This window comes from Manis pentadactyla, chromosome 11 (genome assembly GCF_030020395.1).
Source record: "Manis pentadactyla isolate mManPen7 chromosome 11, mManPen7.hap1, whole genome shotgun sequence".
In the NCBI taxonomy this organism is placed as follows: domain Eukaryota; kingdom Metazoa; phylum Chordata; class Mammalia; order Pholidota; family Manidae; genus Manis; species Manis pentadactyla.
Genome location: NC_080029.1, coordinates 31,985,195 through 32,012,414, shown reverse-complemented (window position 1 = coordinate 32,012,414; position 27,220 = coordinate 31,985,195). Strand labels below are relative to the sequence as shown.

Sequence of the window (27,220 nt, the reverse complement as noted above, 5' to 3'; positions counted from 1 at the left end):
CCCCAAACCGAAGCCCCAGGCGCAGGTTGCGCGCCCCCCACCCTCCGCCCCGCTCCGCGCCGAGCTCCCGACCGCGCGAGCTTTAGCAGCAGGTCCCGGACGGCCGCTCTGCGTCTCGCCTGGCTGGGACGCGCTCCGACGGCGCCCGGAGCCGCCCGCCGACGCCGCCTCTCCGAAGCCGGCCAACGCGCGCCAGCCCTCGCCCATAGCCCCGCGTCCGAGCCCGCCCGGGGGTGGGTGGGCCGGGCCCAAGGCAGCCGCGCCGAGGCAGGATGTTCACGTCCAAGTCCAACTCGGTGTCACCCTCGCCGTCCCTGGAGCAGACTGACTCGGATGCACTGGACATTAGCACCAAAGTGCAGCTCTACGGTGTGCTGTGGAAGCGGCCCTTCGGGAGGCCGTCAGCCAAGTGGTCCCGGAGGTAAGTGCGTCTCCTGCGCGCGGTGGGGGCTGCCTGGGGAGGGAGCCTAGGGCCTAAGGACCCCCACCACTCCCTTCGTTACTGCTCTGCCTCTGCCTTCCTTTGTGATCTTGGTCTCGCCCGATGTCACTCTCCACTGGCATCCCCTGGAAGATGTGGGTTCCAGCTGGGTTGGCGCCATCTCTCTCCCAGGGCTAGTAGAGCTGGGGTGCCACCGGTGGCCTGGGGCAGTTGAGAATTCTCTGCAGAATGAATCTTAAGTCCCAGTGGGGAGGTTGGATGTGGGCTGAAGATCCTGTGGCAGTGGGATGTAGCTGGGTCTGGTTGGGCCAGACCCTGCCTGGGAGGAAGAAGCCCCATCTCCAGCCAAAGATAATCCTCCTGGGACCCCCACTGCCAATTCTACCATCTCCACAAGCCCGCTTCCCCCTCTCCCCCACACCGCTCCCTTCCGGGAGCTGGTTTAGAGGTAGGGTACCGGTGTCCTACCCCCTTCCCCCACTTTCACCTAACCCAAGCTGGTACACACTGAGCAGTTGGGCCATTGGCCCTTCTGAAAGGCTCAGGCCAGAAAAGGGAAGAAGAGCCAGAAAGGGTCTGTGCCCGCCCCTGGCTGAGTGATGGTGGCAATCCTTCCAAACGTTTCTTGAAATAATTAAACAGAAACAAAAACAAAAACCTGTACCCAGGGAAAAGAGACTCCAGAATGACTTTGGGCAGGGAGGCCCCAGAGGAGGAACTGAGCTGGGGTGGAGACTGAGGGGAGCTGGGGAGGGGATGGGTTGGTCCTGTCCCCAGGATTGATATGTTGTTAGTGGGAGTGGGGAGGGTCAGAAGCCCTGAGCCCTCTTTCAGCACCAGCTGCCCGGTGCCCAAACTCTGGCACTCCCCAGAGAGCAGTAGCCGCTTTCTGCTTATAAATGGGCCTGGAAGGTATTGGAAGAAGGGGCTCCTTACTGGAAGAAAGTATCAGAAGAATGGTTTGCAGCCCTGAACTTGCAGGAAGACCCCAATGCTTATTTCAGGAACAACAGGCCATCTTCTGGACAGTTTTCACCCCCAAGCCAATTCAGTTCTGAGATTTGCTATTACGATGGGCTGTAGAACCTGGATCCTGATCCAGCCTTTCCTTGGAGGTGTGATCCTGCCAGTAAACTAGGTGTGTGTCTAGATGCCCCTTCCCATCCCACACTATGAGTGCCCTAGAGCAGAAGGGCCCCAAAGGTTCCCAGGACCTCAGATTACAGGGATGTGGTAGTGGTTGGGCCTGATGTTCCATTTTGATGAATAATTAATGTTTCTGCAAAACTATAGAACAATGGGCTGTGGAAGATGTTTCACATTTTACATAACTGGTGTCACCTTTGTTAGTTCTGCCAGGTTTCTCTCTGGATTAATGGGAATGGGATTTAATGGGATATAGGTTCCTTGAGTTCCTCCAAAGTTAAGCTTATCTCAGAGGCCTGGAACAGCATGGAGAGCATCTTATCAGGGGCTTCCAGGGTTGTGCTGTCTGAGCCACAGCTCTCAGGGGCCAGGGCAGCCTTCTCTCTACAGGGCACCTGAGTTGGGATGGGAAGTCTGCTTGTATATTCAAGTACCACTAGCAGAATGCCCCCCATTTCCCTCTCTTCTGCCTCAGCTGCTCCAGGCAACCACTGTATCTGGCTGCTGGCCTTGGTATTGTTTCTGTGTCTTTTTATCCAAAACGTCTCTTGCCCGGCATTTTCACCTGATTGCATCTCTAGTAAATGCTAGGGGCCTGTGACCTCCCAGGTATGTCACCTAGCTCCTTTCACCCACAATTGTGGGTATCTGGCAAAGGCTCCCAGCTAAAACCACAGTGGTGGAGCCAAGAGAGGCTTGGAGAGCTTTAGCCACTCCCACCGCAAGAATCCCAATCAGTAGCCTCACAGCCACTCAAAAAACCACCCAATCTAACTCAGAACAGTGTAAGTGTACATGCTCTGCAAATATAGCTTCAAGTCAAGTCCTCCAGTCCCTTTCCAAGGCGACTGTCACCTCTGTTTCCTTCCTTTATAGAAACTCTGGAGCTGCCACTGTGCAAAGACTGCCCCTCCCCTGGTGCTCAGGGAAGAGCTGCCAGAGATGGCTTGCGGGTGGGGGAGGCATGATGCTAAGCTTAGCCCCTTTCTCACTTCCCACCAAGGCCCCCTGGGCCCCAGTTCCCCATTTGTGAAATGGAGTCTCTGGACTTCAGCTAATTAGCGGCCACAGGAAGGCTTGGGGAGGGGGCAGCCCGGGCCAGCCACTGAAGAGCCTTGCCATTAGGGCGATCGATGCCCTCACTGGGGCAGCTTAGGGGAGGGGGCCTGGAAAGGCTCCTGGCTGCATTAGTAAGGACTGGGCAGGATGGAGCCGGCTGTGGCCAGCTGGGTTCTGTAAAACCTCTTCCGCTCAGGGTCTGTCTCAGGACATGTGCCTCTAACCCCTACTGCCCAGACAGCCCTGCCCTTCCTGGAATGGGAAGGTGCCCTTGAGCTATGGGATCAGCTTTTTTCCATGGGCAACAAGGGGGGAAAGGAATCAAAAACATTGCTTAGGAGTGATAAGAGAGTCTGGGAGAGGCGTCTAGTAGAGCAAGGTTGATGACTCTGTCCTCCCCTGACTCGCTGAGCAGCAGAGATGCGGGGGCTGTTGATGAAGACCCAGGCAGCTCAGAGATGAGCAGATGAGGAAAGGCTGGAGCAAGGGCGTGGAGTGCCTCCGCCTCAGCCAGTGTTAGCCCTGTGGTGGGCTCTCTGGCAGGCAGGCTGACTCTTCCCCAGGGTCGAATACTTCCTCCAGCATCCTAGGCCCCCTCCCATATCCCTTCTGAGCAAGTCCCAAGGCTGGAGCCCCTGCTGAGACTCCTTCCCTCCTTCCCTCCCCACCCCACCCAGTGTGAAATGGCCAGTGGGCCCCAGGCCCAGACAGCAGCAGTAAGTCCAGTCTTGTGGAACACGGGTGGGCCCCTGCCTCAGGGACCTAAGATCCTCAGTGTCCACTAAGTGCCGGGGGAGCCATAACCAGCACAGGCATGACCGGTGATCTGTGCAGCTGGTGGTCACCCTACCAAGAAGATTTTGGGAGACTTCTTCTCACAGTGATTTGGGTCCAGAGTTTCATCTTTGGCTCTGAACATCATTTCATAGAGGTGACACTGCAATACTGGGCTGTCCCAAAGGGCTGAGGGGAAGAGCCTAGCATGTCACCTCCATACACCAGGCTTAGCCTCTAGTGTCACTGGGATTTGGACTCATATCCTGGTTCACATAGCATTCTTCACACTGGCTGTGTGAGGTGTCCCATGAGCACAACTGTGGCATTTCTGCTTGTTTTACAACAGCTGGAAGGTGCCTTCAGGCCCCTCTTTTTATAATGAACTGGTGTTCTCCAAACTTCTTCCAAGAGACAGCATGGGGGTGGGGCTTGCAGTGGGGGTGGCTGAGGGATCTCTCCCTCTGTCCATGCACCCCCTGCCCCTTTTGAGGTGGTGCATCGAGATTACACTGAGTCCTTAGGTTAAGGAGATGGGCACACTCTCTGAATTACAGCCATAAAATGAAATAACACTCATTAATTCATGCTTTACTGGGGTCATGTGATGACTCGGCCAGACCAAACCTGCTGAAGTTGAGTGAATTAATTGCAAATAAGCCACCCTTCTCCCTGTGACCACAGGGGCTATCCCTAGTGGCTGTTGACGTTTTTTTTGGCTGTTTGCTCTTGCTTGAAAATGAATCTCACCTGCATAGGGGAGGACCTCAAGCAGAACACCTGTAGGCAGTTCTGTTCCTTATGTCCAGGACTTGGAAATAATAAAGCGATTTCTTTTGTAATCAGCTGTGGCTATGGTGGAACGAGAACCCGGGTGTGGAGGCAGTTGCTCTGAGTTTGTGCCAACTCTGCCTGTGACCAGCTGCATGACCCAGGCTGAGGCACGGCAGCATCTCATCTCTGGCTGGCAGTGTCTTATCTATAAAATGGGGGTGGATCGAATTGTGGTTTTTACATTGTGTTCCCTGGATCATTATAGAGGTGCCTTGAGTCCACCACCAGAGGCTGGGGAGCAGGTGGTAGGGCTCTAAAGCCCCCACCCACTTCCCCAGTACCTCCACACTATTATCAGTTTTATATATTAAGCTTGTCTTTACCGTATTATTTGAAGAATTCTGCTAACACTTAAAAAAAAAAGCTCCCTTGGACTTGATCTCTGCATAAACTAGCTTGTTATCATTTGTGCACTTCACAGAAAGGATTCCTGCTGTCCTACCTCAGACCTAGTGCCAGACAAGGGGCAAAGGCTAGAATAGCACCCCCTGAGCATACCAGGTCTCCCAGAATGCACAAAAAGGAACACACACTAGGGGCTGTGTCATTTCTACCTTCCTTCTGCCACTTTTGAAAAGGACGCCTGTGATGAGCTGCCCTTCTCTGCCTCTAAGACTTACTGGCTCCAGCCCCTTCACACCCACTCTCAGTGTCCAAGGGGCTTGGGATAAGGGAGACTGGTGCTGGCCCTGCTCTGGAAGCTTGTGTTTGGGGAAGAAAGGGCAGCTAGGCTGGATACCCACCCACCTTCCTGTGAAATAAAACCCATGAATAGCTCGCATGGCCATTGGGCTCTCGCTACACTTGAGAGCGAGGTAAGTTTGGTCCAGGTCTAATCCCACATCCTGAGGAAGTCCAAAACCCACACTAGAGTGTCTGCTAATCCCCAAGAGGCTTTACACTTGTGTCCCGGTGTCCGGATTAACTTGCTGCCCAGTGTAGATGCTCATTGTTGCACAACCAGGTGTGGAACTCCGCTCATCCCTCTGTCTCCCCCCGCTTCCCGGCTGCCACATCGATGCTCCTGCCTTGCACACAGGGCGTCTGGGAGTCCAGCAGACTATGCTGAGAGGTTTGCCAAAAAGGAGGGTGGAGGAGGCATAAGTCAAGAGATGTGCAGACACCTCTCACTGAGCTTTCTAACTCCCTGGTTTCTCAAGCCTTCCAGGCACTCATCTCACCACCACTGAGGTGGGATTGCTCACCACCGTCTCTTGACACTGTAGAAGACAGAACCTTGCATCTTCCCTGCCCTCCCCTCCTTCCTCTGCACTCTCCCACCACCCCTCCTCCTCACTGCTCTCCTGGACTTCCCCAACTCTACATTTCTCTCACTGTGATGCAAGGCCCTTTCCAGCCCCTGCTCCTAAACTTGACTTTTGTACCTCCAAACAGTAAGGAGCTCAGCAGAGAGGACAGGCCTTTCCTTTAATAGGACATGCCAATGTAGACAGTACCTGTGGGTCAACTAGCATTTTTCCTCGCTTCCAGCTGGATTGATTGTGCGGCCAGTGATGACCATCAAAGCTCTGGTTGGGCCCTTGTTGCATTCATAGCACTGAGGAGAGGAGTAAAAGAAGGCAAAGCTTAGGAAAATCCCTCCTAGGCTTCCTAGTTTATGTTGCATGGTACCAGTGTCCACCCTGTCACCTAAGCTAGAGTCCTGGCCATCTCAGACTGTGCTCTCCCTGCCCTTGTCTAATTATTCAACAAGCCCTGCTGATTTTTATCACCAATAGCCAAGAACTCTATTGGCACCAATAACTCTAATTTTCCCTTTTGCGTGGCTGTGGACCCCTCAAAGCCCCCCTCCCATTTCTAAAACTACAATTTGACCTCACAGGTGCCCTGTTTGAAACCTACTGGCATCTCCCTCCTCCCACAAGAAGAAGCTGTGCCTTCTCACAAAAACTTAATTCCCCACCCTGCTCTGGTCCCTGCTTCTCTCTTTGACCTTAGCTCACCCCCTCAGCCCCCAACCCCTGCACCACTGCCCACCCCTTTTGTACTTACCTGCCAGTAATACCAGATGTATTTTGATAACCTGGAACACACTATTCTTTGCATATGCTGTTCCTTCTGTCTGAAATGTATCTCCCCCATCAGCTTTCTCCTAGATTCCTAAGATACTCCTATTCATTCTTCAAAACCCTGCTAGTTGTCACCTCCTTTCAGAGAACTGCCTTGGCTGGACACCTAAATCATTCATTCCTCGCTGCTCTGTACTCTTCCTGTACCTCATACAAATTTACAATATCACCGTGCATCCTGGTGCCTTACCATTATCCCAGCTCCCCCATTTAACAGCAGTGTGGCCTGAGGTATATTACTTAACTTCTCTGTGCTCCAGTTACCTCACCTAGCTCATGTGAGGAGTGGATGAGTTCATACACCTAATGATCTGCTAGAGCAGTGCTTGACACAAAGGAGGAGCTTGATAAACAGTTGTTATTTTTTAAATGATTGATTTGTATATGCTGTTGCCTGCATTTGGCTATAAGCTCTGCAAGGCAGGGAGTCATCAGGCCCCAGGCTGATGATAGCACCTGGCTGTACCAAGTGACTCATTAGTGCTCTCAGACCTGAGCCAACCAGGAACTTGCAGTCACTTTGCAGAGAAAAGCTTGAAGAAGACAGACAATTCCAGGTCATCAGTGGTGAAGAGACCCAGGTACAGTAATGAGGAGGGCCAAGTGTGGTGCTGAGGAGGCTCAGGAATCCATAGAGCCTAGCAGGTTGAGAACATGAGCCTTGTCAGCAGACAGCTGAGTTCCAAGTTTGCCACTTACTAGTTGCTTAATCTCTCTGTGCCTCAATTTCCTCATCAGTGAAATAGAAAAACAAATACCTCCATCTCTTAGACTTATGAGAGATTTAAAAAAGATAATGTCCATAAAACACCTAGCAAAGCAAGTCTCTTGCACCTCATAAATGCTTCTTAAGCTAGAGGTGAAGATACTATCCTGCATAACCCGAGAAGAGGCAGCCAGGGTTGACCCAGAGCCCTTCCCTCATACACACTCTGTGGGCTTCACCATAGCCCAATGGGGCAAAAAAAATGGTCCTGAGAGGTAGGGCTGGGACAAAGCTTCATCCAAGACTGAAGTGGGCCCTGGACAGAAGGGTGGACCTCAGACAGGAGGGAGGGGCAGGTGTAGGACAGTGCTGTGAGTCAGGAGGACAGAGAGCTGGCCAGCTGGGCTGGTGCCAAGAGCCCCCGCCAGTACAAGCCATATGAGCACAAGCGGGAAAGGAGGTCAGGGGAGGCTGCCGCAGACACGGGACCCGATGGTAATAAATAGCAGAAATGAAAGGAAACATTTGTTGAATATTTACCATGTGTCACACAGTGTTCTAAGTATTTATGTGAGCTAATTTAATTATCCCAACAACCCTAGGAATTACAGGTACTATTATTATCCTCAGGTTACACTCTGACCTGAGGCCTAGAGAGATCAGGTGACTTGCACTGGTCACACTGCTGATAAGTGGCAGAGCCCTGACTCTTGGCTGCCTCAACCTTGACACCTACTGCCCCTAGCCCATCTGTCTCCTGCTGGCATGAAGGGGATGTAGGCAGTGTGGTGTGCTGTAGGAGCCGGGGCTGTGGTCTGTGGGTTCCAGTCCCAGCTCTACCTCTGCCCTAGTTGTGGGACCTTGCACACATTACTTCTGTAAACCTCAGTTTTCTCATCTGTAAAATGGGAACAAAATGTCCTGCCTTCCAGGATTGTTGCATAGATCAAATACTCTGATACATGTAGAGCACTTAGCAAGGGAGGCAGCACACAAAAATGGCTAACTGAACAGGGACTCTCTCCAGCTCTTGCACAGCCAGCCAACTCTGTAGAGCCCAGGAGGAGATGGACCCTGGCTGGCAATCAGGAGAACCTCTGGGAGCAAGGGGACATTGAAGGAAGAGGCAGGAAGAGGAGGTGTCCTCCCCTGCAGGGCACTCAGGTCCCGGGTCTCCACCTGCTGAGAAGCTGAGAATCATCAGGTGGAACATTGGGCAGGCACCGAGGCAGGTTTACATGCAAAACCACACTTTGGGTCCTAGAAATCTATTTGCCAAATGTGCCCATTGTTGGGTGAGACTCATCCCTACCAGCCAGGGAGTTGCCCTCCTCCTCTAGGTCTGTGCCAGCTTCCCTCCTCGGATCAGTGTTCTGCCCCAAACCAAGCTGAGAACTGAGCCAGGCTTGACACACATGGCATGGGGGCCCTTCATGATCTCCGCAGCCCCCAGGGACTCCTAGACCTGCTGGAGTCTGGCTGGCACAGAGCAAAGGCTGCCCTAGTGCCTCTCTCTCTGTGCCCTCCTCCAGAGGGCAAGAGGAGGGGTGTGAAATTTGGAGACATAACCTGTGTCTCAGGCAAGTGCTGAGGACTTTACTTTCACCAACTCATGTCAACTCTCTGCTTCATTTCTGCGGATCTAAAATGCAGACAGCACCTGCTTCAGGATAATTGTGTGTTAAATGCATTAACAGAGTACCTGGTTGGGATGGGACATGACTTGGGGTTAGTGCTAAATATTAGCTTTATCACTATTGTTACAGCAGCCCAAAGGGCCTTACCTGATCTGGCCCAGCTGCTTTCTGCTGGGCTCCTTGTGGTGCAGCCTCGAAGTTCCTTCCAAAGCAAGGTACACTTCCTACCCTAGGGCGTTTGCACCTGAGGCTTCTCTGCCTGGAACATCTTCCCCCTCCCCAAATGTCACCTTCTTCATCAGGCTGTCCCTCACCACCCTGTTTAATATGGAAACCTCCCCTCACACCGTTACTTGCCCTGCTTTATTTTCCTCCATAGTGTTTACCAGCATGTAGTACACAGCATCTCTCTCTCATTTCTTCACTGTCTGCCTCCCCACCACATACACCCACTTGAGTGCAAGTTTATGGGAACAGGGATTTGTGTCTTTCTTGTTCACACTCTGTCCTCAGCTCCGAGAACAGTATGCAGAGGAGGAGCTCAGCAATTATCTGTTGAATTAGTGAGTGAATGTTCATGGCAACCTCAACACACGGATATTTGCACCCCATTTATAGGGGAGCTTTGAAAGGGAGGCTCAGCAAGTGAGAGCTTGCCTGAGGCTGTGGCTTGAGGGATCAGGGTTTTTTGACTCCAGAGCCCCGCCCCTTCCTGCCCATGTGTCGTGATCTGCCCACCACACCCCCTCAGATCCCTGGCACAGTGTTTTGCTCTTGGTGGAGAAGCGGCTTCAGAAGTGTCAGGAAGGCCAGAAGATGTTTGTCTTAGTCTGCTCAGGCTCACATGAGAAAATACCATAGGCTGGGTATGCAGTCTGTTACACTGTCAAACTATTCTGCTAAAAAGCAGAAATGTGTTTTCTCACCTGCTCTGGAGGCTGGAAGTCTGAGATTGGGGTGAGAGCATAGCCTTTGCCCAGATGTGGAATATGAGTTGGGAGGATGAGTCCCAGCTAGTGTCCCCATGGCTCCCTGTATGAGTTCAGGGACCCCCCCAAACCCTCTTGTTATCCTGAGAAACCTCACCCCTTCTCTCCTGCTTGCCCCTCTTCTCTACCACCTGCTATAGGTTTTTCATCATCAAAGAAAGCTTCCTTCTTTACTATTCTGAGAGTGAAAAAAAGAACTTTGAAACTAATAAATACTTCAATATCCATCCTAAGGTGAGGTAGCCTCTCCCCAGGGCCATATTGGGGGAGGGCCCAGTGGGGACACCGGGGAAGGGTGTCCTGGAAGGGCAGGGGATTGTCTCTTTCCTTGCTCTGGTCTAGCAGAGAGACTGGAGATAAAATCCTTCTTGGGGCACAAGGCCCCTGGACCCCTGGGCTGGCTCCCACCCTCCTGTGCCCTGGAGACTGCCCTGGCCCTCCCACCACCACCTCCCCCATCCTGCCCTAGGAGTCAGGTCTGCTCTGCTTCTAGCCTGGGGCCCTTGGCAGGACCTGGCTTTGGCTAAAGGCTCCCAGAGGCCTTGAGTGACCTGGGCTGGCTGGGGTGGGGGCTGCCTGTTCTGGTTCTTTCTCAGGGTGTCATCCCTCTTGGGGGCTGCCTGGTAGAGGCCAAGGAAGAGCCCAGCATGCCCTATGCCATGAAAATCTCCCACCAGGACTTCCATGTGAGTAAAGCTCTCCCCTCAGCCTGGACTCAGCAGGGGCAGCCCAGCTTCTCTGGGGACGCCCAGGCTCCATGGGGCAGCCTCTTTGGTGGCCTAGCCTGGGAGGGGTGTCCCTACCACAGGCTGAGGGGTGGGAGAGCAGAGCTGGGCCTGCAGAGGCCGGGGAGCAGCCTCTCAGGTAAGCCTGGCTCCTCTTCCTGCCAGGGCAATATCTTGCTGGCTGCCGAGTCCGAGTTTGAGCAGACGCAGTGGCTGGAGATGCTGCAGGAGTCTGGGAAGGTGTAAGTGCTTGCAGCCAGGAGGGGCAGCCTGAGGGTCCACAAGAGGGAAGGGTGTGGGCTGGGCCAACCCCGATCTCTCTGTCTCTCTGCTGGGAGCCCAGGAGAGGGCAGGGAAATGTCTGGGCCTCCTTGGGCACAGGGCTCTGGGAGTTGTTTGGCAGGAGGAGACAGGCCAGGGTCAGAGCATCTGTGAGGGGTCCCCTAAGTTTGTTTTGAGCACAGCGAGCTTTGCTTGTCTAGAGTCACAAGTGGCAGATGTGGACACCATTTGTCTCCAACTCCTGGGATCAAATCCAGCATCATTAGTAGGATTTTGCTACCTCCAGACAACTCATCTTACCTTCTCAGGCCCACAATTAATCCTAGCACAGGCCAGAGCTAGTGCTTTGTAAATCAAAGTCCAGATCACAGAAACCTCCAGCCCCACACAGCCCATTTGCACATGAACCCTGCTCTGGCACCTGCCTGGTCATGGATATTCAAGCTGTGTCATGCTCTTAGTTCAACAAATGGCACTGCATTTGTCCCATATGTGTCCCATGTGGGGCCTGGTGCCAGGTGGTGGGCACTCAGTGCTGTAGAAAGCAGCCAGGGAAGCAATCTCTTCCTGCTCCAAAAGTGCTATTAGCCCAGCCCACGGTGGCCCACTTTGCAGCCTGGGCCTGCCCCCAGAGACTGTAACCGATCGATGCTGGTGGCATGCCCAGAGCCAGGGGTGCCAGAGTGCTTGTGAGCTGGGATTCTGGAGGAGAAAGGATGAGTGAGTACAAACCAGGCACATGCTCTTTCTCCTCCACTCTTCTGTTTTAATGATTTTGTGTTTCTTCCTCTTCTTTCCTCCTTCCCATCTGCCCTCCCTCCCCAGGACTTGGAAGAATGCCCAGTTGGGAGAAGCCATGATCAAAAGCCTGGAGGCCCAGGGGCTGCAGTTGGCCAAGGAGAAGCAGGAGTATTTAGGTTGGCTGGAGGGCTGGGCTGGGAGCTGAGGCTCCCAAATGGCTGCACTTCCGGGCCAGGGCTACAGCCAGGGGTTTGGTGGAGGACCAAGGTGGGGGAGTCTGGGTGGGGCTAGCAGGCTGTGAGGCGCCAGGGAGCCAGAGACCAGCTCAGAGCCAGGAGGACCTCACGGAATAATAAATGTCCCTCTGGCTAGCACGGCAGGAGGCAGGAGAGCCTGGTGGTTAGGAGTCTGGGCTCTAGACGCAGCTTTGCCACTTTTTTGTCAGCTGTGTGTCCGCAGGCAGTGTAGCCTCTCTAGGCCTCAATTTCCTCATCTGTATAATGAAGACAAAAATAGTCCCCAGCTTTTAGGGGTGGTAAGGAATCAGGGGACATGAGAAAATGCCTGTAAGCACTTGTGTCAGGCACTCAGTAAGGGCCCCATAAATGGAGTTGAAGTTCCCGGGCCTGGACTTGCCCCCGGCTCCCACCTCCCAGCCCACTTGAAAGCTGACCACAGGGCTCCAGGCCTCTGTGCTCCTGGCCGGCTGGTAAGCATGCTCTGTTTGGGAAAGAAGAAGGTGAAACTAGGGGTTTGGTCCTTTGCCTAGGACCCTCTCACCTGCCACTCCTTAGACACTTGGGCCTCCTCAACACTGGTTCCCCTCTGCCTGCTCCAGACCCCTCCTCCCCTGACCAGGGCCCACCCTTCCCTGCTAGTGAGACACTAGTGCAGGTGGGAAGCGTTGTGGGGACTGGTCCAGGTAACAGCACCCCTGGGAAGTGCAGAGACTTGGCTACACTTTCAAAGATGAGGCTGTCATTATCTCGTGAATGCACAAAGCAGAGACAGTGACAGGAAAGGAAGGTGGCAGCTCAGGCCAGCCTGGCGGCTTCCATCCTTGGGAGCTGGCCCTATGCTCTGGCTGGCCTGGGTGTGGTAGTGCTGGCCTTTTCCTTGGAAGGTGCTGGGAGAGATGGAGGGCACTGCAGGCACCTGCCCCTCAGCTGGATCTGGAGTGAGCTGCTCACAAGAGTGTGTGCGTGTGCTTGCTTTGGCAGACAAACTGATGGAAGAGACTGAAGAACTGTGCCTTCAGAGGGAGCAGAGAGAGGTAGGCCCTGAGAATTGCTGCCCCTCCCCAATGCCTCCCGCTTTATGGGCCCCCTAACAGGCAAGGTGCACTGGCTTGCGTTTCTGGCATTAGGGAATCCTGTAGGGGAGCTGGGCACCCAGGGCACTTGCTGGGAGATGAGATGGGCAGGTGGGCAGAGCAGGGAGGCCATTAAGATGACAGTGCTTGGGACTTACTGTGGCTTCTTGTAAGAAGTGTGTTTCTTCTTGCCAGTCCCCAGAAACAGAAGTAAAAAAGGACAAGTGACCATGTTCTAGGGAAAGAACCATCCACAAATTGTAGAAGCTATGTCAGTAGGTAATGAGCTGCCTGTCACTGGTGATATTCTCAGGAGGCTGGGATGGCCTCCACTATCTATAGAGGGGCTTCTGGCACCATAAGGTGACTGGGTTAGATGATCCCAGGGGCTCCTTCATCCTCTAAATGTCAACAATATAAGTTCTAATGGCCTGAGGTAGCCTGCAGGGTAAAGGAGACCCTTGCCTTATTTAAGTGGGGTAGTCACCCCACTTCCTTTGGAATCTCCACGCAGCCCTGGCCCTTGCCTGTTCTGAGGAGTCATTATCACTCCGAAAGGGCAGCACAGGATAGTGGCTACTGGTGTGAACTTGGGTTCAGGCTCCCAATGCTTGTATTTGACTGTTGCCCCTTCTAGTTGTGTGACCTTGGGCAAGTTAACCTAACCTCTCTGAACATTTATATTCTTACATGGAAAATGTGGTTAATGGAATACATCTGATTAGGGATGTTGTGAGGAATAAGTGAGATGTTTTATATGAAATACTTGACACATAGTATATGCTTAATGAATATCTATTTATTAGTATCACAATCATGTTATTATTAATTTGGGGCCCATCTCGCACATGAAACGCCTAAGACACGAAGCTGCAGAATGGTTTGCTTAGAGGAGCCTGCAAAGGGAGGCCCTGATTAGTCTACTTCTCTTTGCCCAGATGCTTTTCCTTGTCCTCTGCCAGGCACGTCCAAGGCCTGGGTGCATGAGCAGTGGCTCGCTGCATGTCTCTGACTCGACTCTTGCTAACTCCTCACCCTTCCCAGACACCCCTCACTGGGTTCTGAAACAGGCCCTACAGTCGAGAAGCATCATGTCTCTGTAGCACCCAAACATTTCCAGGGCCTGGCACAGCACCTGGCCCAGAAATGCTTGGTAAATGTTTGTGGAATGACTCAGTGAGTAGACATTTTTGATTCGTGTGATTTTGCATTACATTTTGGTTTTAATCCAGTAGGACAATCTACCCTCATATTTCTTCTTCCAGAATTTTATTATTTTCATCCATTTATTCTTCCAGCGGGACTTCAGAATCCTTTATCAATTAACAACAACAAAAGAAAACAAACTAAAACATGCTAAAAATGAAACCTAAAACCTATAGAGGATTTGTATTAGGATTGCATGGATTTGAGGACTAGCGTTGTGACAGTACTGAGCGTTTGTCCACCCAGCGGGGTTTGAGCCCCCATGTCTCCAGGCTCTCATCCGGATCCCACGTTAGAGTTTCAGCGTTTTCTTCATTCAGTTCTATACAATTTGAGAAGTGAGCTTTCTGGTGAGTTGTCAGCAACCTGAAGACAGGTAATTCAGGAAGCTGGGGATGGGACAGAGCAGCAGACACAGCCACTGGCAGGATGTGAGGCAGTCTAATCCATCAGAGAGGCTAAATCTGGGGCAGCAGTCAGCTGGAGGAAAATTTAGACACTCTATCTAGGTCTTTAGCCAGGAAATGAGGACAGCGGAGACCCACTGCACACAGGCCTTGCTGAAAGCCGTAGCGCATTGAAGGAGGGAGCCTGCTGGTGTCAGTGAGGCTCACTTGGGCCTCGTTGGTACCTGCGGCGAAGGCTGCTCCAGGCAGGCAGGGGGGATAGGACTGTGCCCAGGTTCACATTTCCATGTCAGCCTCGGGCTCTGGATCAGGAGCACAGCTCGCTGAGTCACTCCATCAAGGTGTTTGCTGCCCTGACTTGCTCACCCGTATGATGGCCAGTCCCCTGCACCTTTCCCATCTCCCCTGCAGATCAGAGATTGTCTGGGTGTGCCTTGGCCGCTTAGAAATGTGTTTGGTACAGTGGTGCAAGGATTAGATAAAGATTTTCTGGCCCCTAAAGGAAGACTCAGGATCTGGAACTAGGAGACTCAAATTACAGTCTCAAGTCTGCCACTGACCATGTGGCCTTGGGCAAGTTGACCTCCCCAAGCTTTAGTTTCTTCATCTGGGATGCTGGGGTAAGAGTTCATGGCTGCCTCTGCTTAGCTCCTGGCTCAGCTCTGTGGCCTGCCTTTGTACCATACATTCATCAACACTGTACCTTCAGCAGTTTTCCATGTCATTTAGGATTTTTTTTTTAATTCCAGTTTTAATGACCATAAACTGGTTCATCATATGTGACATTTCATTTAACTAATCTTTGATTTTTGGATATGTAGGCTGTTTTCACTATTATAAATTATGCTTCAGTGAACATCCTTGTACATAAATTTGGGTCTAATTATTTCTTTAGGATAGATGGCTTTCAGTGGAATAATTGATTCAAAGGGCAAGAATTTTAAGACTCCTGATGCATATTGCAAATTGCTTTGCAGAGAATTTGTACCAATTTACACTCCCACCAGCAGTGTGTAGACATGCCCATCTTGCTTTATCCCACAGCCGTGTTTGAGTTCCTCCTTCATTTACTAGCTATGGTGTAGAGAAAAGAGATGAAGGCATGTGTGACTTTGAACAAGTTACCTGACCTTTATGTACCTCTGCATTTCTCATCTATAGAATGAGGATAATAATAGTATCCATTTTTAGAGTTGTTATGAGGATTAAATGAGTTAGCACATGTAAAACCCTTAGTACAGTAAGCTCACAGTGAATGTTGGTATCATCGTCACTATCATCTTTTACAAATTCTGTTTCAGAATTTTCTTTTCAGTTCTTTTCAATTGCTCTTCATTCCTGAATAGATACTGCACAGTTTCAGTTTGTAGTACTGGTTAGCATTTTTTAGCCACTTACTATGTTGCAGGCAGTTAGCATGGATCAGCTCGTGTTACCCTCCCCAAACTCTGCAAGGTAGTATTGCCCATCTCAAAAGAGTCCTGCCCACACTCTCTCTTCTCTCTCTGCACTAGATCCAAAGGCAATCTAGATCACATCCTGGCTTCATTTGCCATTTTTGTGCAAATGACTCCCAGTTGATAGATGTAGTCCCTAGTCTGTCCCGAGTTTACATTATAATCTCTCTGGCTCCTTATATCCAACTGTTGACTTCATATCTCCAAGCATTTGGCTCAGATACTTCAAACTCACCATGTCCAAGACCATTCACCATCTTCCCCAGCAGAGCTGATCCTCTTCAAGTGCCCCCTTACTTAAGGAATTCACCACTATCCATTGTTTGTGCAGACTGGAAAGCTGGGAGGCATACCTCACTGTCATCCGCATCTCTACCCCTTCCCACCCCACCCCCAAGTCCTGCTGTCAGTGGTCTTCCACCTGGGTTCCCTGCTTCTCTTCTGGCTCCTCTGCCTCCCTTTTCTCCACACTGTAGCCAGCGTCACTGCTTAAAATGGAAATTGGATCATGTTACCTATCATCTTCCTCTATTCCATGCTCCAAACCTTCCTTGCTTCTTGCTCAAGAAAAAAGGCCAAAATCCCCAGCATAGCCCAAGGCCCGGTGTGGTCTAGCTATCAGCTGCTCCAGCCTCCCTCTCACCATGTTCACCCTCCCTCTGGGCATAGCTGTCTGGGCCTGTCTTGGTTCTTTCAGGGCAGCAGGTTTCCAAAGGGTCTTTGCACATACTGAAAGCTACAATCAGAAAAACACTGATGAAGGACTGCAGATTAAGAGCCTTAAGAAAAAAAGAGTTCTCTTTCTCTGATTTTGGGGCTGGGAATGGTTTTACTTTGCCATTTCTAACAGCTGCTTAAGAGAGGGTGAATTCCCTATCAAGAGCCTGAAATGCTCTTTCCCTTCCTCCTATGTAACCACCTTCACCTGTTGGCTCAAGAGTCTCCTGCGCCCTCCCCCTACACTCTACAAACTACTTCCCCTGTTCTTGTCCAAGGCAACTTTGCATAGAACTGTGTCCCTGTTATGAATATCACATATCCTGGTTTGCAATAGTACTCTAATGTATGTATTTAATTTATTTGTTCCTGATTCCTGCACTAACTGTAAGCTCCATGAAAACTGGGGCATGTCTGTTTTTGTTCATCTTCATATTCTCAGTCATAGCCTGGCAGGTGTTTAGTACATATTAAGCACTTGATAAATATGTGTAGCATGAATTAATGAAATTACAAAAAAGATCTCATTGGGACTATTACAGGAATTGCATGGAGCACTGCAAATTAATTAGGAAGAATCTTACCTGAATTCAGTCTTTCCAACCAGGAGCCTATGTCACTGCATTCTTTCCAAGAGCATAATCACTTTTATTGGGGATTAGAAACAATGCCCTGTGCAGCATGGTGTATGGAATGTTTGGCTTGGAGGAGAGGTGACTTGGGGACAGAACAGCTGTCCCAAATACATGAAGGGAAAAGAGATTTGTCTTGTCCTATGACCCAAGGGGGAGAAGGCAGACCTGCTGATGGAAGTTGTGAGGAGGTGGATTTTGGTTCAAAGGGAACTGGTGGGTGAAATGAGCCGCGGCCCCTCTCAGGCGTGCTTGAGGGACTCAGGGCTTCCAGAAGTGGGCTGCTGTCCTCAGCTTCACCAATCTTCTGTTTTGCTAAGAGCTGTTTCTTACTTTGCTGATTGGCATATTCAGGCTTCATGGCTGGGGAGAAGGGCTTGAGAGGAGGGTGTAGCTGGATTCGGAGACGCAGGGACTGATGCAGCTGCTGAAGGGAAAGTTTGCATAAAGGACAAAGGTGGCCAAAGGGGTTTTGAGGGAAGTTTTGCTCCATAAATGAGATGCAGCCCTCTCATCTGAGCCTCACAAAACTCCTGGCAAATCTGCCGTCCTTCATCACTGCTTTTCTGTTTGTAGCTCTCAGACAGTGCCAGTGCTGAGGTTGATCCTGGAAGGGAGAATTTTTTATCAGGTTGTTCAGAAGTGACATGGGCTATCTTTAGAGAGGGTGAATTCCCTATCATGAGAGCCATTCAAACAGAGCCTGGACCATCTCTTGGCAGGCAAACTGAGCAGGAGATTTAAGTGATGAAAACCAAATTGCCTATTAAATTCCTTCAACCCTAGAAGATTCCGATTCATGTCTCTTAAAGGCACCTGCCTCGGAGTAACACACTTCTGCTCATATTCCATTGGCCTCAGCCAGTCCCAGAGGCCCACAGCTTTAGCAGGTGTGCTGCGGCCTTACAGTGTCACAGTGCCAAAGGAGGGGCATCAATGCCAGTGAGCAGCCCTTGTGGTGACCATTAGTGGTTCACGCCATAAGTGCCAATACTGAATCAAAGGGAAAGAAATAGCAACTCTTTGGGTAACAAGTTTCGGGATGGAGGTCATGGAGTCTGGCGTCAGACTCTTCCTTTTCCTTCAGGTTTTATTCTTTCTCTGTATCTCTTCAAAGCCAATGGCAACTTCTTCCCATAGGCAGCCTCACTCCCTGGTAGGGTTTCCATTATCCTTGAGAACAATGCCCCTTGGTGAAAAATAGGAGTATAATTTGGAGCTAGAAGATGAGACAGAAAGTGAGAAAAAAGAAAGAAGATGAGAAAGAAAGGAAATAATATCCTTCCACAGCATAAAATGTGAGGGACAAAGCAGTTGTCACGAAACACTTCCAGCCAGCTTCACGTGAGGTGTACGCTGCAGCACCACCTGCCATTGAACCCCAGGAGGACGGGCCCTTGGAGGGCACATGCTTGCTGGGAAAGCACGGGTGCTTGCCGCCATTCCTGATGAGACTGTTCTGGCCCTGGGGGCTGTCCTGGGCCTTCTGGCTCTCGTGTTCCCCGGCGCTAAGGGTAGGGGAAGCTGCAGCCATCTGGGCTCCTTGCTTCTCAGAAGACTTGAGAAAAAAAGAGTTGTCATTCTCTGACTTTGAGGCTGGGAATGGCTTTTCTTTGCCATTGCCAACAGATGTCACTCCAGGGAACTTTTTTTTTTTTCCAAAAGACATTATTGTCTTTATTATAGTACTCCAGGGAACTTTAATGGAAATACACATCACTACCTTTTCCTCTAGGGCTTGAGGGCCAGGCAACATGCCTTAGGGTGTGAGAGCGACTGGAGCTGTCCGGTATAGTAGACATTTAGATTTACAGTCGCAGGAACAGCGTGAGGGTCACTGCTGAGCCCTACCTTCTGCACACTCAATGTGATTTAAGTGGGCCGAGCTCATCACAGTCATGGGCTTTGTTGAGACTGCTGAGTGGGACCAGGGCTTTCACGACTTACTTCCAAATGTGGTCCAGCATATGCCCCAGACTGTGCTGAATCCCAGAGGGCCTAGAGTGGGGCCTGCTTGACCTCAGGGCCCCTCTGCTTCCTGTGACTCTTCCTCTCTGATTCTCTTCAGGAGCTTGAGCGCCTCAACCAGGTGCTGGAGGCCGAGAAGCAGCAGTTTGAGGAGGTGGTGCAGGAGCTGAAAACGGAGCAGGAACAGATCAGGAGGTGGTGGTGGCACCCAGGGGGGAAAGGGGAGAAAGCAGCGGGAAGCCAGGGCATATAGAACCCATGCTTCTGGAGCACATGATCCCTTTGTTTCTCCAGTGCCTCTCCCTGACCCCGGGGTGGCCCTGCGTTATCCCGGCTGAGATTTGCATGTGTGACTTCACCCCCACTTGGCTGGGAACTCCATTCAGCCACAAGCTCCTCCAGCTGCTGTCAGGACCCAGCCATGCAGAGGGGCTGGCCTTCCAAGGACCCCTCTCAACCATATTGGGAATTGAAGCAGAAGCATTTCTGTGTGCAGAGAGGATTGGTGGGGAGGGGGCAGTGCCATATCTAGCCCTCTGTCCCTGCAGAGAGCTAGAACTGACTGCAAGATGCCTCAAGGGTGTGGAGCAAGAGAAAAGGGAGCTGAGACACTTTACGGAGTCCCTGCAGCAGACACTGGAGGTGAGGGGCCACTGGTGCGCTGTTGACCAGGAAGCAAGCCGGTTGGTCGGGCCACGTGATACTGTTTTTCCAACAGTGTTTCCCCAGAAAGTTATCTGCATGGAAACAGCACAAAGCAGTGCTGATCTGAAGGGTCTCTTCTCTGTGGATCATTGAGAACTCCGGCCAGTACATGAGGCCCAAAGCAGGACTCAGGAGGGCCAACTCAAGTGTGCCCTTGCCATGACTGTGGCCTCATAAACTCCATCTTCTTCGTGCTTATATTTTTATACCAGATGAAGGATTGCTTAGGGTGGGAGGCAGGGCCACCCACCACTTCCTTCCTGTGGCTCAGTCACTTGGCTGCTCCTGGGTGAAATTGATCATGAAGGGAGATCAACTGTCAGGTCACCTCCATTTAATGCCACAGAAACTGTAGCGGACAAGGAGGTGGTATGTGTCAAGGGCAAAGTACAGACTCTTAGCATGGTAGTGCAAGTGCAAACTCTGGCCCCAGCCTCTCCTCCCCTCCTGCTTCACTCTCCCTTGGCTGCCCCTCTGTACCCCACACAGACACCCCAACCCCTACTCCAAGTGTGCCCCAAGGAAGCCAAGGTCTTTCATCCTCCATACCCTTGTCCAACCTGTTCCTTCTACACAGAACATCCTTTCACCTCTTCTCTGCCTGAAGAACTCACGTATTCTTCTAAGATTCAGCTCAATCATACCTCATTCAAGCTTCTCTGACTCTTTGAGGCAGGAATTTGCTCTGAGCTCTGGCCTCCCCAGCACTTTGCACATCTGTCATGGGATTTGACACCCTAGATTGTGTTTTCCAAACTGTGAACTTCACTAGACTGTGTCTTAAGGTCTCTCTGAGCCCAGCACCTAAAGCGAGCCTGGCACATTGTCGGGGATCTGTAATGTTTACAGAATTCATGAGTTGCCTTGAAGTCTGTGAGAATTTCTATTCTCCCAAGACTGACTGATGCTTTGTTGGGTGCCTTTATTTATCTTTTTGTTTCACATCGTGGGAGGTGGTTCCCATGGAGTTCAACTCCAGAATTTCTGGGAGGTGCAAGATCCCAGACTGATAAAGGAGGAGAATGTTAAATCTGCTCTTGGCGGGTTCCTGTTGGGTGTTTTTCATGTGAGTCCAACACACTCCCTCACTCACCCCTGGAGGAATAAAGCCTCCAGAATGTCATCGTGCCCTTGGGCCTTGACCCAGTTGCAGTAGGAGACACCTCCACCAGCAGCTGCCCTGGGCCCCTCCCTGCTTCCCTTGCTGGAGGAGAAAGTAGCCTGGCCTGGTTGTAAGGAAGAACTTGGTTGGCTTTTTACCTCCAGGGAAGAGGGGAGCCATTTCAGGTTTCCTCATGGAGGACTGAGAGAGGAAGGGCATCCCTGGAATTGAAAGTCAGGTGAGGGCAGCCATGTTACAGAACCTAAATTGGGCTATCTCTCTTCCTTCCCTACTTCCATGCCAGGAACTCTCCATAGAGAAGAAGAAAACCTTGGAAATGCTGGAGGAAAATGAGAACCAGCTGCAGACACTGGCCAATCCGAGTGAGCAGCCCTCTCCCAGCGGGGGTCTCCATAGCAACCTCAGGCAGATTGAGGAGAAGATGCAGCAGCTCTTGGAGGAGAAGCTTCTGGCGGAGAAGCGGTGAGGGAGCCTTAAACCTCTGAGTCCAGTTTGGTAACTTTCCTTCAGCTGGATTTTTGGCTTCTAGTCGGCATTGACTAGATAGGTCACTTACTTCCTTTTGCCAGGGACTCAGTTTCCCCACCAGTAAAATGAGTAGAGGACCTTTACTACAAGCTGACTTGATAATCATCTCTTGTTATGGTGTGAAGCATAAATTTTCAGGTCTGTGTGGCAGTGCTTTGTGGCAAGCTGGGCACATCCTCTTAGCCCCTTCTTACAGATGAGGAAACTGAGCCTGGAAGGGGTTATAGGACTTTCCTGAGGTCCCAGAATGAGCAAGACCTAGACTGAGGACTCCAGTCTTCTGACTTGAAGCCTGGGGTTGACCTCACTGACCACACCACCCCTCTCATCACCGGGGTGAAAGGGCTCAGAAAGTCCTAGAGCTCATGAGGCCTGGGTCTCAGGGTTTCTGCAGCCAAGCCTCTACAAGGGGCTGCCGTCCCACTGGAGACTCCCTCTGATGAGTGAGCACTGAGTGAGTGCCTCTCTTCCCTGGGCAGGATGAAGGAGAATGAGGAGCGCTCTCGGGCCCTGGAGGAGGAGCGTGAGTTCTACTCAAGCCAGTCCCAGGCGCTGCAGAACTCGCTGCAGGAGCTGACGGCAGAGAAGCAGCAGGCCGAGCGGGAGCTCAAGGTGCTGGCTGAGGCTTGCTGGGAGCAGCTTGTGCTCAGGGACCTCCCCTCAGCTGGAGACTTCCCTCATATCTCTGCCCTTTACTGCTCAGCTACCCGAATTACCTCTGCCAGTCTGGCGGGCCAGGTGCAGGCGATGGAGCCACCAGGAGGGGGAGCCATGAGCCTGCCACCTCAGTGGGGCATCATGAGTAGACACGCGCCATGTGCAGGGCCCAGGCCAGGTCATCTGGTCAATGGTGTAAGACATGAGGCAGAGTGTGGTAACTTCTATCCAGACCCGGAGGCGAGAAAGCGCACTTGAGCCAGGGGTGTTCAAGGAAGTCTCCTGGGGGAGATGGCAACTGCTTTCCAGGACGTGCTCTCTTCTCCCCTCAGGCTGAGGTGAAGGTCCGCATGGACCTAGAAAGGCGTCTGCGGGAGGCAGAGGGGGCCTTGCGGAGCCTGGAACAGGGGCTCAACTCCAAGGTGCGGAACAAGGAGAAGGAGGAGAGGATGCGTGCTGATGTGAGCCATCTGAAAAGTAAGCCCTGCCCCCGGGTGCCCAGCCCCCGCCTCGGATCTCAGCCCCAGCCCAACCCAGGCCCCCTGAGCCCAGAACAGGGCTAGAGGGCCACGAGAGCCTGCTGTGCATTAGGTGATCCATAGATACTGATGGGGTTTCTCCTCCAGACTCCTGCCTGCGGGCATCATCTCCTTGGCGCGGCTTCCTTTGGTGGTTGGATCTGGGGTGCGGGCGTGGGGGAAAGCCGGCAGTTCTGCTCCCTTCCGCGGGTGGCTGTGCACTCCCACGGGGTAGGGCGGATGTATTTTCCCTTCAGCCGCCCCTGGATCTTTGGGAAGGGTGGGGCAGGGCAGGAGGGAAGGGTGCAGTGGCACTGCGGCCGCAGAGTTCTTCGAGGAGTGCATCCGGAACGCTGAGCTGGAGGCCAAGATGCCGGTCATCATGAAGAACTCCGTGTACATTCACAAGGCGGCCACGCGCCGCATCAAGAGCTGCCGCTTCCACCGGCGCCGGTCCAGCACCTCCTGGAATGACAGTAAGTCTGGTTGGCTGTGTGCCCGGGTGGGGTAGGGGTGGTCACAGGGTATTGGTGACAAAGTGGGAAGGGGGCAGGCGGGAGTGGGAAGGGCTGGTCCAGCTCTGAGGCGGACAGTGCGACCTTGAACCTGGCTCCACCAGCCATGGGCTTCTCCCGGGATCGTGGGAGCCCAGAGGTGGAAAGGGCTAGAAGAAGCCCAGCAACATGTAGGATGGCGAGCCAAGGAGCAAGGGAGACAGGCTGGGGTTGGAGACGGGTGAAGCCTTGGTGGAGGAAGGGCTGTTCATGGGCCATTGGGCCACCGTCTCTCCAGTGAAGCCATCCCAGTCCTTCATGACCTCCCAGCTGGATGCCAACAACATGGAGGAGCTAAAGGAAGTGGCCAGGCGGCTCAGCCGAGACCAGCGCTTCCGAGAATCCATCTACCACATAATGGCCACGCAGCCCAGGGCCCCGTCTGCGTTTCCCCGGGGCGGAAAGTGATGGGCGCCTCTCCCCTGCCTGCCAAGCCTTTCCTCCTGGTGGGGGTGAGGCACGGGGAGGACCGGGTGGGGTTCTGGCTCTGCTCCTCTCTCCTAGACTGGAATGCCACCTGCGGGCCAGCCTCAACCTCAAAGGGCAGGAATGCCACCTCCCTCACCCCCAGCCAGACCATACCCATTGGGAGCTTCAATAGGCAGACATAGGCAAGCTGGGTGCTTGCTGCCTGGTTCTCCCTGGCTGTATGTGGAGACTTTTTTTGGTTGGGGAGTGGACAGGCCCACAGCTCTCTCTTGCGCCCACTCCACTGTATGTCTCTGACCCTGCCTTCCTGTCCCGTCCTCCTGTATAAAGGCCTCCTATCCCCACCTTAACACCTGCTCACCCTGCGGTTTTCTAACCTTCTCTTACCTTCTGAGACCCAGAGACACCGCTCAGCCAAGGCCGCTCACTTGTACCACGTCATAGGATAGGGAGGAAAAAGAGACCCAGCTCAGCTGCTTGTGGCATGTGGCACACCACGCTTGCTGTCCCCTCTCCTCGAGTTTGGCCCTGGCTGTGGGACTGCTCACTTGATCCCCCCTCCGCTGAGCACACCCACTCGCAGTCTTAGCACCCTAGAAGGTGATGAGACCCCCCCACCCCCCCATGCACTGCATTCCTCCTCATATGTACCTAGGGCCTTGGGCCCTGGCTGGGAGCTGGGGCCAGCAGCCGCAACTCCCAGGGCTCTCCCAGAGGACAGGTAGCAAGCTCAGGCTCCTGCATTATCTGCTGCTGTTCGGCCATCTACTCCTGCCTCTGGCTCTGGTGGCCCCACTGGTCCCATGGGATCACAGGTTTCTCCTCAGCTCTGCCTGCTACAGTACCCTTATCACCTCCCTCCCTGCAGCGGTTTTACCCAGTGAAACAATGTAACCAGGAACCCTGGAAGATGGGGGTCTGGACCTGTGATAAGGCCAGTAGCCACTGGTTGGCCCCATGTACCCTCACCACTGCCCAAGGTGGTCTGTGGGTATGTGTTTCTCACCAGAGGACAGTCACTCTTCTCCTAGGCCCACCCTTCCAAGCTGCCTGAGTCTGTTGGTCTCTTTGGAAAAGGGATTTTTCTTTTTACCTGGGATCCCTGGTGTCTCTGGGTCCTCAGGGTCACTGGTGGTATTAAAGGTGCTGATTCTTTGCTGCTTCAAAAACACAGTAAGGAGCCTAATCTGAGTGGTTAGGCTGCAGGCCCCCCTACCTATTCTGTGGGAAGGAGAGTGTCACTGACTCAACACAGGCATGTCCACTGCTTGGCCAGCCAAGGCCAGGAAGGTATGCCTTGCTCGGGGCTGCCTGGTGAAACTACTCAAAGATGGCTTCAGCCAGGCTCTGCAGAGTCTAGGAAGGCACAGGAGTGGAGACACTTCAGAATCAATACATCTGAATGGGACAAGTCTAAATATAAAAGCTTTAATATGTATAAACCTGGAACTCATTTATCTAACCTGTATATAGGATGAACTTTGAAATGAGGAGGAAGATTTATAAAATCAAGGTTACTGTTTTATTTTTGTTTGTTTTTAAGGAATTTGATTTCTTGTGGTTTGCACTTGGAGAAAGATCTTTTGGAAATTTTCAAATGCATTTTTTCCCCTGGGCAAGCTATTAACCAGAAAGAAAAGTGCTTTTCCATGAAGTTCACCAATCCCTACTTCCTTTCCTCCTATTTCACCCTGTACTTTCCATGCCTCAGGCAAGTCTGGGTTTTCAACCATCTGATCAATCCTTATGTATTTATTTGTTAAAAACTCACTATATACCTAGCATTGTAAATAGAAAAAGAGCAACATATCTGTATGAATGAGAATGTGTAGGGGTGGGAATTGCATACTGGAAATATATTGATCTGATTTTTTTTTTTAAAACAAAGCCCTTATTCCTTGGCCCATTAAATGTGTTTCCTGCAGTATTGCTTGGCGTGTGGTCATTGCTAAAGAGATGTTGCCCCCTGCAGGCCAAGTGTAGAATTAACGCATTCCCTGCTCTACTCTTAATATGCAATGCACACAGGTTTCTCCAATGAGGAAGTACTCCCCACTGCTGCACCTCCTGGGAGGGGCTTCTTAATAATTAACTGAAAAATCTGTTGCTACCCTGAGGTTCTGGCTGTTCCCATGCAACAAGGACTGTCAGATGAGTTGAGCACTGACCAATGGATCAGAAGAGACTCCACAGTGGGAATAGCCTCAGGGAGTGTGGGTAAAATCATAGTATTTCCAGAACAGCTCACCTGGCTTTAGTGCATCTATGTATCAACAGGTGTTCCTCAGGGGTGGAGAACAGTAGTTCATCTCCATATCACCTGGGCTACTGAGGGCTTATTTGAACGTGAGAGGTTAGGGAGAGGTCTTGTTTGCTTCTATCAGAGCAGGAGAGAGAAACAGCCCAGGACCACAGTTTGTAAGCAATAAATGGGTTTTAAACTTTATCTCTCACTTTGACTGATTAATGGTTTTAGAGGTATTTTGCCTTGGATTTCCTCTCCCCGGAGTTTCAGGGAGACAAAGGATACCTTTCTGGGGCCTGCTAGTTTCAGAATCCCCACTGGAAACTGTCATGTTTGCCTGCTCTGATGAGGAGCTCATGCTTTTGGTTTGTAATCATAAGGGAGAGTGAGAAATGGTGATGACTGGATTCTCCTCCTGTTTGCTTTGTTTTCTCTCCATTCATGGATGATCTGTCATGCCCAGGATTGCCCTGGTCTATGCTGTTTCCCAGCATAACTGTTAATGGCTCCCACTTTGTTATCACAAGCATCCCAGTTTGGATAATTCTGTGGTCATTCTGATTGTAAAATTTTTCCCCCAGTGATATGTAAATGCGTGAGGCAAGAGATTTGTAAAAATTTTGGTTCTGTCCCTGCCCAGCAAACCGACTCTTGGAATGATCCACTGTCTGTATTTGTCTCTAGAGGAATGTAATTCCACACACACACACACACGCCCCCATCTCCAGCCTATCCCACCCAGCTCAGCTTGACCTGGGCAGCCTGTGGGTGCCCAGGTGTTGTCTGAGTGAAATTTGGAGCCCACAGTGAAACAGTGAACAGTGATGGTGAAACAGAAATTTGCTCAGGTCTCAGGGAGCCAACCAAGGATGTGTCTAATTTGGTCTATGGGTAGTTATTAAACACACTAGACAAAGGGACTGCTCTGCAGTCCTCCGATAAAGGCCAGTAGCCCCTGGGGAAACCTGCACTTCTGTAATGGGCCAGGATGAAACGCTCAGACCCCAGGCTGCTGCACGGGCTCCCTGGAGACAAACTTTACATCTTGGACTCTTTGGGGGAAATCTACTGACTTCTCTTATCTTGTTCCACCCCTGGTGAGTAAGGGAGAAAAGGTATTCTTTCTTTTGTTTTTAAAAATTAAGGTACATACAATAAAATGCACAATCTTAGCACCTTGATGAATTTTCACACATGTATACACACATAACCATCATCCTGATGAAGATATCAAAAATTCTCAGTTTTCTAATTTTCCCCATCCACCCACCCCCCTTCCCTAAGGCAACCACCAGTCTGTTTTCTGTATCTATGAGTCCATTTCTGTTTGTTTGTTC

General features: G+C 51.6%; 1 protein-coding gene across 2 annotated transcripts; it reads left to right on the top strand.

Annotated features, from left to right (window-relative positions):
- Window positions 1-51: 51 nt before the first annotated feature.
- On the top strand, window positions 52-25,634 carry PLEKHD1 (pleckstrin homology and coiled-coil domain containing D1). Of its 2 annotated transcripts, none has more exons than XM_036913369.2 (13): window positions 52-421; window positions 9,818-9,911; window positions 10,274-10,363; window positions 10,568-10,644; window positions 11,510-11,601; window positions 12,646-12,698; window positions 19,225-19,319; window positions 19,673-19,766; window positions 21,236-21,414; window positions 21,960-22,092; window positions 22,470-22,614; window positions 22,913-23,131; window positions 23,448-25,634. In XM_036913369.2, exons 1-13 carry the CDS (start codon window positions 273-275, stop codon window positions 23,615-23,617), a joined length of 1,590 nt encoding a protein of 529 aa, XP_036769264.1. In that variant the 5' UTR covers window positions 52-272; the 3' UTR covers window positions 23,618-25,634. The 2 variants fall into 2 exon arrangements, with proteins under 2 accessions (XP_036769264.1, XP_036769265.1); XM_036913370.2 differs by having other exon boundaries at window positions 62-421; window positions 22,982-23,131; window positions 23,448-25,633.
- Window positions 25,635-27,220: the final 1,586 nt, after the last annotated feature.